The sequence below is a fragment of the Lactuca serriola genome, chromosome 3, assembly GCF_051521515.1.
Source record: "Lactuca serriola cultivar US96UC23 chromosome 3, Lser_US96UC23_V15, whole genome shotgun sequence".
NCBI lineage: Eukaryota > Viridiplantae > Streptophyta > Magnoliopsida > Asterales > Asteraceae > Lactuca > Lactuca serriola.
Genome location: NC_136410.1, coordinates 20,148,049 through 20,162,217, shown reverse-complemented (window position 1 = coordinate 20,162,217; position 14,169 = coordinate 20,148,049). Strand labels below are relative to the sequence as shown.

General features: G+C 33.6%; 1 protein-coding gene across 5 annotated transcripts in view; it reads right to left on the bottom strand.

Annotated features, from left to right (window-relative positions):
* LOC145091632 (metal tolerance protein A1-like) overlaps window positions 1-12,854 on the bottom strand; it is a 130,517-nt gene extending 117,663 nt beyond the window's left edge. Inside the window, exons 1-2 of one of the 5 annotated variants that reach the window (XR_013702237.1) lie at window positions 12,366-12,497; window positions 10,660-11,920 (exon numbers count right to left, since the gene is read on the bottom strand). Coding sequence is in view for 4 of the 5 variants with exons in the window: in XM_079029393.1 (XP_078885519.1) it covers window positions 10,724-11,920 (1,197 nt within the window). In the remaining variant the exon portion in view is untranslated. Of the gene's footprint in view, window positions 1-10,274; window positions 11,921-12,271; window positions 12,529-12,667 lie in introns of those variants that run through there. The other 4 variants (XM_079029393.1, XM_079029396.1, XM_079029394.1 and 1 more) reach the window with 4 other exon arrangements.
* Window positions 12,855-14,169: the final 1,315 nt, after the last annotated feature.

Genomic DNA, 14,169 nt, shown 5'->3' with positions numbered 1-14,169 from the left:
ACTTGCAACACTAAACGTAATAATCATGCTCCCACTAACATGATGATTATCAGCATAACACTTATGCTCCCACTAGCTCTGACATATTTCCAGAAATCTGTTGGACTTCTGAAATTTAGATTCATACACCCTTTCTTAGATAGCTCACATGTGTGTCTAAACAATTTTCAACCGTTGCCATTTCTCACAAGTCCATGTTAGTGTGCCGGTGAACCACACGCGCTCCACTAACGACTTTTGAAAATGCAAATAACACAATTGATATCTACGTAAAATCTACTTAGTGAAAGCGTTTCCTCACCATCATTTTCATGAATCGGAGAGAAACCTTATGACACTTAGATTTTATAGTGTATGAGTTCCTATCCATGTGAATTTGTCAAAACCATAATCACAAGATAAGGTTAGTGACAAATTCAGCCTTACATGGATTAAACTTGTTCAATCTTAGTTTCTTGTCACCTTGGTTGCACAAGGCCCACCAATGCTTCCAAGTTGAACTCTGATAACTCACATGCAAATTCAACTTATTTGAAGTAGGTACAGAAATAAGAATTATGTCAACAACATAGGTTGCAAACCTTAAGTCGTGTGCTAGTGATAAATTACAGGTTTTACTCTTGATTAAATCTTGAAACTCTTCTAGGATCTTTAAGGCTCCCACTGTCCCCTTGACATATAAGTTTCCCCAGTCAAGAACCATTCCTTGACAAAACAAATATTCAAGGGATAGTGCGGATTCTTATCAAGACTAACACTTCACACAATTGGTCTTAGTTGGTCTTTTTCTCATCCAAGACATCACAACTTACCAATCTCAAATGTACAAGAGTAGAAAACATTTTACTCTTACATTTGACTAGTGTTAATAAATCTTCCTTTATGTCACTCAAAGTTACAATCTTGGAGTATGACTCTAAGAATTGTTTTAGAACGAAGTATGACTCATCTTCTTGATTTTAACCAATCCAACAATTCATGACCTCTCTTCTTAGCCATAACAATGCACTAAGACGTCCTTAGAGTATGAATTTGTGATATGGTTTCATAATCATTAAGATGATTATGAAATACGATACTAAAGTACTCTCCCATCCTTTCAGATTTGAGAAACTTTTATCTTTCTGCCTAATTTGATTCTTCTCATTTGTTTTGTCATACATTGTAACCTTTCCAATGTTACAAAATTATACTTAACCTCATAAGTATAATCATATTTACTAATCTTTAGTAAATCATGACAAATCAATCTTTGTGGTGGACCTTGACCAGCGCACACCCAGTGTACCTAATTCCTTAGTCCTTCAACTGACTCACATATACATGTGATCAAAGAATTAGTCTTAATTTTCAAAGATGAAAATTCTCATTCATCATACAATACAACTTGTATGATTCCAAGTTTCTGTCCAATTGAAACTTGGGTGATGAAAAACTTTCTTCATTTGGTAAATTCAGACACTACCACAAATGAAAGAATCAAATCCACTTTCCAATATTGCTATTACTGGAAACATATAAGAAACAATTTTCCACAGATGCCATTGTAAGGATATTTTTAAAATAAATAAAATTAAAACTCTTTTTTTTTTCTTTTATTTTAAAACTTTGCGGAAAAACTTATCCTTACAATCCACATGAAAACCTTGTTGTTATCTATTCATAAGCAATATATTATAACTCTTAAGCAACAGCTCAAAATTCTGATTGTTGAACCATGCGATCGAAACCCACCTTTGCAATCAGAATCAACATATACTTACTTTAAGCTTCCTATCTTTTCTTTGATTCTTAAAAACATCAGCATGTGACCCATTCACATTATGTAATAAGAATCTCCAAATAGGAACTTAATAGAGTTAGATAGTGGACTTTACCCAAAGTAGAGTCAAATTTTTTGACTTGATCAATCTTATGATCTTTCAGGTAAATAGGGCAGCTTCGCAACCAATGCCCCTTCCTTTGGCAACAAAACACATGGACCCTTTGGTAATGGCACATGAGACCATCTCAGACTTAGTCTTTCTCTTTACCATTTGGTCAACCGAGTTGACTATGGCCGATCCCTTTCCATTGGGAAGAGAAATCCTTTTCTAGATATCCAATGCTACCATTGTCAATGTCCATTTAAGACTTGGGAAGTTGTTCTTTTAATCAAATTTGCTTTACTGGTGTTCCAAATCATTGCTGATTCCACAACACCAAGCAAATAGATAACATCATTAAGGGTCATGTCATAGTCTGTCTCATAGTAGTCCCAAAGAGACTCACTATGTTACTAAGAAAGTGATTGAACATCCAACTTTCACAAGACTTTGACACCCAACTCTCCCGGCTTGTCAATATGTGACTTTATCTCCAAGATGTGAGCACACATAGACTATGCTTGCCAATAGGGATTGAGTGACTTTAAACTTTTCAAGAACTTGTGGGTGAGGGAGAATAATTGGAGGAGGTGGAGGAAGTGAAGCATGATGTTGAGGGACACCATCTTCAAGAGATTTGGGAAGATCATAGTTGTCTGAACCAGACATCTATAATGGGAGAAAATCAAGTTAGTTGATTCAAAGTCCTTAATATAACACCCAATATGAAATATTAAGGCTAGGACCCAACACAATATTTTATAATTTGGAAGAGGGATGCCGTAATCCAAGCTATAAAATATTTGAAGGTAGGCGAATGACGATTCACCAATTTCCACCATGAAAAACGAAATAATTTATTAGGTTTTAATTGGATTTGAAATTCCTAGATCTTTTGAGATTCATTGAACTTTTCAATGGCATGTTTCAATCTCGAGTGTGCCCTCTCAAATTTTGTGACTGGGATGCCGAGGATCACAAAACAAGGTGTGAATAACCATACCAATTCACTTGGTACCCTTAATATTATCACCTAATCAATGTGTCGGTTAACCACACACACGCTCCATTGATCTATGAAAAACATTAAGTCACCATTCGTGATCCTTACTAGTCCAAGTTAGTGTGCCGGTTAACCACACACGCTCCACCAACGACTTGGTAAGGTACAAAGTGTGAATTCCATGGGCTAGCACCAAATTCACATTTTTCCTAAAGTAACTAAGATTGGGAATTAAATAAAAAATATTTAGTTACTTTATAATATTCATTATACTTTTAATGAGAATTTAAAGTCATTGTCCTACCCGTTCGGCTAACGACCCTCCACCGATCAAGCAAGCGGTGGGTGAGAGTGGACACCCATTAATTCGTCATTTTATAGGCAACAACCTTATACCCACCTTATAGACCGACTTCGTGAATGAGGCCTACTAACGGTAAAACGACTTGTTCTTATACATATATATAATAATTAACCATTAATGTTATAAATAGTATAAGTGTTGAATTTTAACTTTTAAAATTCTAAGTGTTGGAATTAAAGTTTATTAAAGTGTGTGAAACTTTTCCAAATTCCAAAACTTGAGGGCAAGTTTTGAAACTATTCAAAACTAATTAATTCCATGATTTATGTGTTTAAAGTAGTTTTAATCCAAAAACTCTTCAAGTTCCATAACTTGAGGACAAGTTATTGAAGACTTTAAACTAATAAAAGAATTACTTTTCTTTATTTTATAACTTATGGAATTAATTAAGGTTACACTTTATTTATATATTTATTAATGAAGTGACTCTTGAACCTCCATAACTTAAGGACAAGACTCTTCATCTTTTGTAACCATCCAAGACTTTTCATTTCATAACTTATGAATTAAAGGTTCATAAAAATGAAGACTCTTCATTTTCATGTAACTTGTGTGTTTTAAGTGTGTGTTAAATAAAAGTGACCTTTGGATATCCATAACTCGAGGACAAATTATGGACTCCACTAAAACACATAAATGATCAAGAATTAATTCTAAACAATTCAACAAATAATTCCTATCATCTTCTAAATTCATAAGAACATGAACATGATCATCAAATTTTCAAGAATTATATGAACACATAAAATCATGGAATTTTGATTATAACTTTGAAATTGGTCCACCATCATCATTACCATATCAAAAACAGGTTTTATGAGTCCAAAACAGTTTAAGGTAATGATTCTAGACCAATTCCAGCACCAAAACTCGAAGATATGTTGTCTGGGGTTCCAACTCGTCGAGTGCATGAACCAACTCGCCGAGTTGGATGAGTTTTGCCTTGGACTCGTCGAGTCCCTTCATGGACTCGGTGAGTCAGATGTGCAGACAGCACAAAATCTTCGATTTTCAGCAATTTGCATCAAGTATTCAAACAAGCAAGCCTAGTCTCTGATACCACTATTGGGTTTTGAGCAATCTAACACTTCCTAAGTGTGCATGCAACCCTAATAAACCTTGGATCTATGTTTGTCTAAATACATGCAAAATAATAATTTTCCAAGGTTCATAACCTATCTAACATGGCATGGGGTACTTTTAAACATAAAAGAATTAGATGAGATTACATACCTTTTGATGATGAGTTCAATTCCTAAGGAGTTTGAGGGCTAAGCACCAATAGTGTGAATGCCTCAAATGGAATCACAAAACACCACAAACTCTTGGAAAACTTTGAGAGAGTATACACACTTGTATTTTCGGCCACACACAAGCACACACACACTAGTTCACTAGTTCCCATTTCATGCTCCATAAGCATGCTTATATAGTGTGCATGGTTAGGGTGAAACCCTAATAACCCATGACCTTTCCTTTCCAAGGATCCATGGGTTAAAAGCTCCATGGATCATCCATGGACTTCCATATAAGCCTAGCCCATTAACAAATGAGTGTTAGCCCACACCATATAAAACCAATAGCCCATAATCTAATTAGTCTTCCTTTTAATCTCTAAATTAATTCATAATTAATTTAAGACTAATACTAATTAAATAACATAACTTCATATTAATATATTATAACTTATAATATATTAATAAACATATGTGTATAACTCTCATAAAATTATCCATAAATAGTTCGGGTGAGATGCAACCCAAATGGACCATGACGGGTCGGGTCAAGTATATACCAAATAAGTTATGGACTTAGACACCTTATCCAACAGTAATCTCGTCTCTTGGAGTGTAAAGAAACAACCAACCATATCCAGCTTGATTTGTGAATCTGAGTATAGAGCCATGACTAACACGGCTACAAGAATTGTCTGGATCACTCATTTTCTTCAAGAGCTTCATGCACTATCACCTGATCGACCTACTCTTCTTTGTGACAATAAAAGTGCATTATTTATGACTCAAAATCCGGTCTCTAACAAACGCGCAAAGCACATTGCTCTTGATTATCATTTCGTTTGAGAACTGGTAGCCTCTGGAAAGCTTTACACCAAGTTCGTTTCAACCAAGATTCAGGTGGCTGACATATTTACCAAGAGTCTTACGCATCCACAGTTTGAGTTTTTTCGATCCATGCTTCATCTTGGTCCACTGCCCATTCGCTTGAGGGGGGATATTAAATAATGTTTATATTTAGTTTACATATATTGTTGTATTTATTATTGTAAACTATATCTTATCCATTTAAAGAGATCAATTGATTATATATTTGATACCTCACACTCAATTAGAGGCGTGGTTTTATTCATAATTATTATATTACCTTTAAAACAGATAACTCTGAAGGTTTCCTACATAGTTCATCTTATTGATCATTCATATGCTTCAGATGAAAAAATAATGATTAAATAAGTCCCTAAAATTCTTCTCAAGCCAAGTGTAATCAGGTTTTTTTACTCCAAACCCATGTCTTTTCTTTTGAAGGTCACCAAGTTACCTCATCCATCACTTTGATTAATGAAATCAAATAATTTATTTTTGCTCCATCATTTTCTAGAAACAATGTTGAAGGTTAATAGAGATACATAGAAAACATATTGATTTTTCAGAAGTAAAATGGAAGCTAAGTCGATAAATTAGCTAAAAATGACAAACAGAAGTGGATACTACCTTAAGTTGGTGGCTGAGACTAATAGTGGCAATGAGTTGTCATGGTGGCGGCGTCTGACACCGGTTGATTTCAAACTCCACCAATATTGTATAAGGAAACACGAAAGTGAGAGTCTGGGGATTCAATTGTGGAGGCAACGAAAGGTTTCCAGACTTTGAGAATCAAATCAACGTTTTCTCCAAATCATCCGAAATTTTGTAGGTCAGAGTGCTGACATTTGAGACAGACTCTCCTTCAAATGGGGCTTATGAATTTGACTGTAAGAGGAGAAGAAATATGTGGGTTTAATATGAAAAGGGATTTAGGGTTTTGGATGATGTATTCTCGCAGTTTCTCCTACTCATCTTCGATCAACCTCCTTCCACAACTCAATCGTTGGATGCCTCCGATAGCCTTCGGCCGGACGTTGTTGTTGCACTCTCTGGTGGTCGGCACTGTCACTGTCAGTGGCTTCCCTCCTCTTTTTTGTTCTCGTGACCACACAACAAGATATAGAAATCGATGGAAATGGTAGTGAGGATGAAATCAATGCAACATCAAAAGGTAGAGCGAACAATACAGGCGACAGAGGCAAGAGTGAAAAATCAGGAAGTTTTTCATTAAGGACAAAAATAAGAGTGAATTGGGAGCGATAGAGATAAATAGAGATAAGAGTAATGTGGTGAGTAGCAAAAGAAAGATTCTATTGGAGGACAAAGGCAGTAAGTGTGGAGCAACTACAACTCCAAACATGTGGTATTGGAGCCAATAGCTAAACTGGTAAGTTGTAGCTTTAAACCACCTATTGTTCATAAGCATGTTTGTAATTAATTAATTATATGTAAGATGAATAGGGAAATTAAGTAGTAATGTTTTTATTTAAACAATCTATTTAAATGTTTTTAGAAAAATAACCATCATGTTCGAAATGGCCTATTCCTATGACCATTTCCGACTTAGTTGACCCGTCCCGACCCATTCCGATATGCTCAAAATGAAATCTGGGAATGCACTTTGGAATATCTAAATATTTCATACTAAAAAGGCAAAGAAGACATCTGATTCCAATGAGTTGAAGGTTTTACGGGTGAGTTCTTGACTCCTTGAGTTTTATTTGTTTCATTTTATGATTATTACTCTAAAATAGGTCGTCTAGAAACACAGAGATCATGTCTAGAACGCAAAGTTCATGTCTGAAATATCATGTTAATCTCTTGATTTGGTAGTAATTTTGTGTTAGGACCAACCTAAAAATAGTTTATTTGGTGTCTTACGTTATTGTACATCAAATTTTGGTATTTCGACACACACAAAAGCATTTTGGAACATGTCTGAAATGCAAAGAACAAGTCTGGAATATTCATCCTAGTTCATTTAGGAGCACCATTTACACCCAAAAGTATCTTAAAAGTATTTTTTGATGCTTGACAAACTTTTTTGATGCTTCTCTTACACTATCTTGCAAACCCGCCATTGTTGCAGATATTCTTGCGAAACTCAGAGACCGATCGCCATGTAAAACTATGTTCCAAAAGTCATGCTTTGGTAGGTGGTTAGATATTTTTTTTGGGGTAGAGGGGGATCATTTCCTTTTACATTACGTGTTTTGCAAAGAAGTTGTGACAATCCATAAAAATGAAGTAGAGAAAATGGTTTTTGAAATCGAGGAGAACAAGCTGACATTCGAGAAGAGAGAATTTTGTCTTGTCACTAGCTTGTAGTTTGGTGAATATTTTGGTGCCTTGGATTCCGGTCCTACCTTCCGATCACGTGTCTTTCTTATAGTTAAGAATACTTAGTCTGTAAAATTGCAACTTGTCATTGATGTGTTTGAAAGATCGTTTCATTAGTTATCGGACGAGGATGTGGTTCATGTCTTTCTTTATATCTGTTAGAAAATGATTTCAATGGTCGGGTGGTGCGTTAGCTTAGAAAGACGAGTATTTGGCTTTGATATCCACCTTTAGTGACTTCAACATGTATCATGTCGTTAATTTATAATTATCAATATTCTAAAAGGTGTGTCATGACGTGAAATGTGACTCCGTCGTTACGAATAACCTCATGACGTGAAATGTGACTCCGTCGTTACGAATAACCTCATGACGTTGTTGTTAGGCATAGCGCGTGACAATGTGCGATATGGCATGTTATGGCGCGAGTTTTTTTAATACATTTTTTGCTCTTTTTCTATGCATTTTCTAACTGGGAATACAATTGTTGATTTTCTTTTGTTAACTTTTTGTTAATATTTGTTGATATAACACTATTAAAAGTGGCAAATATAATTATAAATTAATAAAAAAATCGCGGTACCTCATGACTTGAAAAACGTCATGGTTTCTTATTGCCCGTAAAGCTTAAGGTATGGCCTTGATAATTATCATTACTAATGTTTTTTATGAAACTAATTGTGTATTTTTTTGGTGTTGAAGATATTAGTGAGGGAGGATAATTTGGGATCTGATGTACTCTCAATTAGAGACGATATTCAATAAGCTTTATACGTTTTCTTTATGGTTATCTTTTAGTTAATTTTCAATTATATTATGTTCAAAAGGAAAATGGGCAGGATGTGGAATCAAGTTAGCTTTCAATTGTTTGCTTGTTCAATGGTTCAATGGTTGTGAAAGTGGGTTCAAGTTCTCTTTTGGCTCCCATTGTGAGTTTGCTAGTCTAAAGGCCCTCTCAACATAGACTTTGTAAGAAAAGATATGAGCAAACAAGGGATATTGCTCACTATAAGTTCCAAGTTTCTTTTACAATCTTAAGAAGTTTAGTTAGTTTCCGCTAAAGAACAAGGGATTTTGATGTGCATTTAATTACCTCCTCCGGTAACCATCTTCAGTGAAAATATGTGCTTACATCTCTACCCTCTTTGGTGAGTTATCGAACAAGAATGTTAAGATGATTTAGTTAGCTTTTTATTGTAGTAGCTCATTTGTTTACCATTGAAATTTGATTGTTTGTGTATTGATTTTGGCTTAAATTTGGTAACTTTTGTTATGCTTTTCTGATAATTTGTGTCGTGAATGTTTCAGGGTGGATTCAGGATGGTATTTGGTTGGATGTGGATGGTGATTGAAAATTTTAGATATTGAGGTAATTCATCTAAATATAAACCATCTTCGGTGAAAGTATGTGGTTTCATCTCTACCCTCTTTGGTGAGTTATCGAACAAGAATGTTAAGATGATTTAGTTAGCTTTTTATTGGAGTAGCTCATTTGTTTACCATTGAAATTTGATTGTTTGTGTATTGATTTTGGCTTAAATTTGGTAACTTTTGTTATGTTTTTCTCATAATTTGTGTTGTGAATGTTTCAGGGTGGATTCAGGATGGTATTTGGTTGGATGTGGATGGTGATTGAAAATTTTAGATATTGAGGTAATTTATCTAAATATAATTTGTTAATTATATATATATATATATATATATATATATATATATATATATATATATATATATATATAATCAAATAAGTAATTTTCAAATTAACTAATCATGAAAATAGTTAAAAGTAACGCTAAATTAAAAATATATTTAATTTTATTTATACCTAAACCATGATTGGTAAAAAATAATATTTAATTTTATTAGGTAACCAAAATAATAAAGGGGGTTTATCACAGTATAAACATGATTAGTTATTTTGGACTTACTTTTATATGGAATTGGTTCTGTAATTAATAGAGTTTACGGTTATAAGTATTATTAATTGGAAATTCCATTGTAAATTTGTAATCACTTTTGAAACAGTCAAGTACTAGAAAAAGTTGTCGCATTCTTTACGGATATATATATCATATCGAACGAATCAAATTAATTCATTGTGTCCTTTTATCATTTTCTTTCGCTTTCTTGCTTAACAAATCATGCATTTTGCAAAAAAATTAATTCTATTAAGCTACTATACAACTCGTCCCAACTACAAACCTCAATTTTACAATTTAATGAAATAACATCATATTTCACAAAATAATAGATATTTCTTAAAGTGAAAGGTAGATTTAACCGAAAGAAATGGTTCAAAAGAGTAGATATTCTTGCTCAAATTTGGTACTCATTTCCATGGCACTATGAAGGATAAAGTTTTCAAATTGCACAAACAACATAATATTTCAGAAAAGCTCTTGTAAGAAAAAGTAATTCGCATATCACAAGAGTCATGTTGAGAAATATGTGGATATTTCACTATAGAAAAAGCCATGATAGTCTCCCTCGTATTTAGGTTATTTTAGTGAATAAACCCTTTTATTTGTAGATTATATAATTAAGTTATGAGCGGTAATAATGATTTTAAACGTGCAAGATTCTTTGTGGCTCAAAGAAAAAGAAAGAAAATCCACCTAAAGATTCCCCAAACGTAACATCATATGAACGTGTATGGTCGATACCAAACGTGCTTTCACACTTGTTACAATCAAACAAGGGACAAAAAACTTAAAAGTTTTTTAATCGCTTTTCCTGTTCATGGCATGCCAGCCAGCCTCTACACTCTTCTCACCACTTCAACACACACAAAGCAATAAATAATCTCTGTTATAAATAGATAATTAAAAACATTCCACAAAGTGGGAAAATCTAAATTCATATTTCTAACCAATAAAGATTCCCCACACAAATGTTTTTTTTTTTTTTTTTTTTTTTTTTTTTTTTTTTTTTTTTTTTTTGCATTTTATGGCATCAATAAGTAAGATACAAACCCTGCACATAAACCTGACCCACAACTAAAAAACCCTAAAAGAATCAAGTCGCCCAAAATTTTTTAAAACTGATTTATTTATTCTCTTTCAATCTGAATGGTGACATGGCTGATGTTATACTCTCTTTTGATATAATCCACGACCTTATCAAGAACCATATCAGCATCAGCTTCAGGCCTGATCCTGACGTGGCATGCCAACAACACTTTCCCAACAGTAATTGCCCAAATATGCAACTCATGAATCGCAACCACTTCTTCTATTTCACAAAGCCCTCTTTCAAGACTTGTTGCATCGATTTCTCTTGGTGTGCTCTCCATTAATACCTCCAATATGTCACGAAGCATGTTGATGGTTGTATACAGAACAATAACCGAAAACAGCAAAGTACATATCGGATCTATTACTTTTAAGCTTGGTTTGTACCATATTACCCCTGCCCCTATCATTACCCCGATACTCTGTATTAAATCCCCTAAAACATGAAGATACGCACCTTGCACATTTATATTCCCCCTTTTCTTCGTTTCTTTTGATGAGTAGGTTTTCAATAGAGGCTCACCGTGTCCTTCATCATGATCATGTTCATGACCATGATCATGATGGTGGTGTTGGTGGGTTGTGACACTAACTCCATGGATATGAACATCATCTTCACCATGGTCATGATCATGGTCATGTCCATGTCCATGTCCATGGCTATGGCTATGGCCATGGCCATGGTCATGGCCTAGTATGAACATCATGAGAATGTTGACAATCAAGCCAAATGACGCGATGCCAAACATTAGACTGCCTTCAACATCAACTGTGCCATGAAGGAGACGCTCAATGGCTTCATAAACTAGGATTCCAGTTAACAACCAAATGATTTGGATCGAAACTAAAGTCCCAAGAATTTCAATCCTGAAAAACCCATAAGATTGCCTGGGTGTGGCTTCCCATCCAGAAGCCCAAACAGAGAACAGAGAGATTGCAAAAGCTGCAACATCTGATAAGAGATGAGCAGCATCTGTAAGGATTGCCAGACTGTTTGCTTTGATTCCACCTACAACTTCTACGCTCATAAATATGATACACAGGATCACTCCAAACCAGAGTTTCCACATTGATGCTGATCTTTCTTTTGCCTCCCTGGAAGTGGTTTTTGAGTCTGAGAATCCACATGGTGCTCCACCACAAACCTTGTTTACAGTTTGCCTGTTGTTCTCTTCAGATGGAAGGGCAGCAGATATGTCGACAGTGTGTCCATGTTCATGGTTCTCGGATTCCATCTGCAATAAGATAACATCAAATCATCAATACATATATAAAACTGTATCAGTATATGTAGGACAAATGGTAGAAACATCACACATTTGGTCATTGCCGGTCTAACAATCAAATTAGGGTTTATATTAGCTCGTACAGATTTGTCAACAATTGATTAATAATAAATCAGATCAACTTAAAAAAGTAACAAAAAAACACCGCAAAGGAAATCTGTAGCACATTAACACCGGGTTTTTGAATTCATAATAAGAAGAACCTTTAGATTGGGCTAGACTTTGAAAATTAATGTAGAAAAAAAAGTAGAAAACAAAGCTAAATGTAGAAAAACAGTAGAAAAAAACCATCTTAAGGACCTGATGTAAGGTAGATCAGTTTACAAATCACGTTGAGAACGAAAAAATAAAAACAAACGACCATCAATCAGACACTTTGAAGGATTACACATACACGTACAGAAGAACGGGGACTATGAACAAAGAGTTTACGAAGGCGTACACCAGTTGACGATTATTCTATGCGGAATGAATCTTTTAAACAGCACAAACCAATAATGGGAATAAGAGATAACAATGATCCAAAAAGTAAGGGACGAAGATTCCAAAAGGTGTGGCTCCCAATAATACAATTAGAATACAAAGAAAGGATATTCGAATCACAAATGGAGTTATAAAAATAATCAAACGTCGTTACAGATGAACTTAAATCCATGGACTACCGAAAAAAAAAAGATAGAGGATAGTAGGCTTAACCTGCGAGCAATCGATTAGATTTAGAAGAACCCAGAACCCCTATGATTTAATTTCAGAGCTCGTGATGATCAGAAGAGGAAGGATTCTGTATGTGTAATGCGAAGCATTCGCAGGGGTTATCCATGGATTTATATAGAGAATCGAATGTCGTCTCCATGTGTTTTGTGTTTCGGGGGCATATAATCATCCCAATTTTGGGTAACGATAGATTAGTTTGGTTTTTAATATATTTGATGTTCGATATTAAAATACAAAATCTTGGAACACATCTTCCTTTCTAACGAAAGAATAATTTTATTCTCTTTTTGACATGTGTTATTTTATTAGGCCTCTTAATTAATGTATATTTTATTCTTCTTTTTTCATGTGTCACCATATTATATCTCCTATTTAATGCATGTTATTTGTAACCTATTGATTTTCCATTTCAAATTTCAAATTTCAAATTTTAAATTTTTCACTCTAACTACATTAAATTAATAATATTAGAATAAATATTAAAATAAACTTAATACAAAGTGAAAATTGATATAATTTCACATATTTATTTAACAATTTTTAATTTTTTTTAAAAGTTTAATTAATTATATAACCGTGGTTTATATAAATTATAAACTAGTATGATATGAATTTTGGGTCGTTGGTAAAAATAAATAGATTACTACATTATAATTAATTAATAGTAATGACTATTCACGGTTTTACTTAGATTCATGTTATTTAATATTTAAAGACATAATTTAATTAATTTTTATTCTCTTGTTTTAAGGGACAACTTTTTTTTTTTGCCTATAATCACAAAAAAAAATGCTGATTGAATAGAAAGGTACATTTAATAATAAGGGATCTCATTCTTTTAAAACCTTTCGTTTCGCATTCTTGGGTCTTGGCAACCCCTTTTTTTTATTATTATTACATTCCTTCATGACACACAACTACCTATTTTATCCTCCATTAAACCCATCAAAAGCGCAAAGAAATCATTATATAGAGAGCAAAATATCATCCAAATCAGTTACGTAATCTTGAGAAATCATGTTTATCGAATGGAATGCTATAGTAGTGATTTTTATCGCATGAGTACCCACCCAAATTGCAAACAAATCACCAGTAGAGTTATTGGTTTGCGTGTGTTTATCTTGCTTTTTTTATTAGCTGCTAAGTCTTGTATTTTTCTTATAGATGTGTTTCTTGTTTATGAGTTGCAAAATCACAAGAAGAAAATGGATGTGCTCGACATAACAACATCGAAGTTTAGAATTGAAATCATGAAACAGATCCATGTGCTACTTGTGAACTTTTTTTCGTAATATCTATTTATTATTTATATATAATGTAATATATATATCTTTCAATTGGTTAATGTTTTAACTTTTAATAATAATAATAAAAAAAAGAATATTCACACAAATTTGAAATTACCATCATAATTGGTAATTTATCCCAACTTTTCAAAAATACCACCTTTGTCTAAAATTGAGTATTTGGACTGGACTTACTTT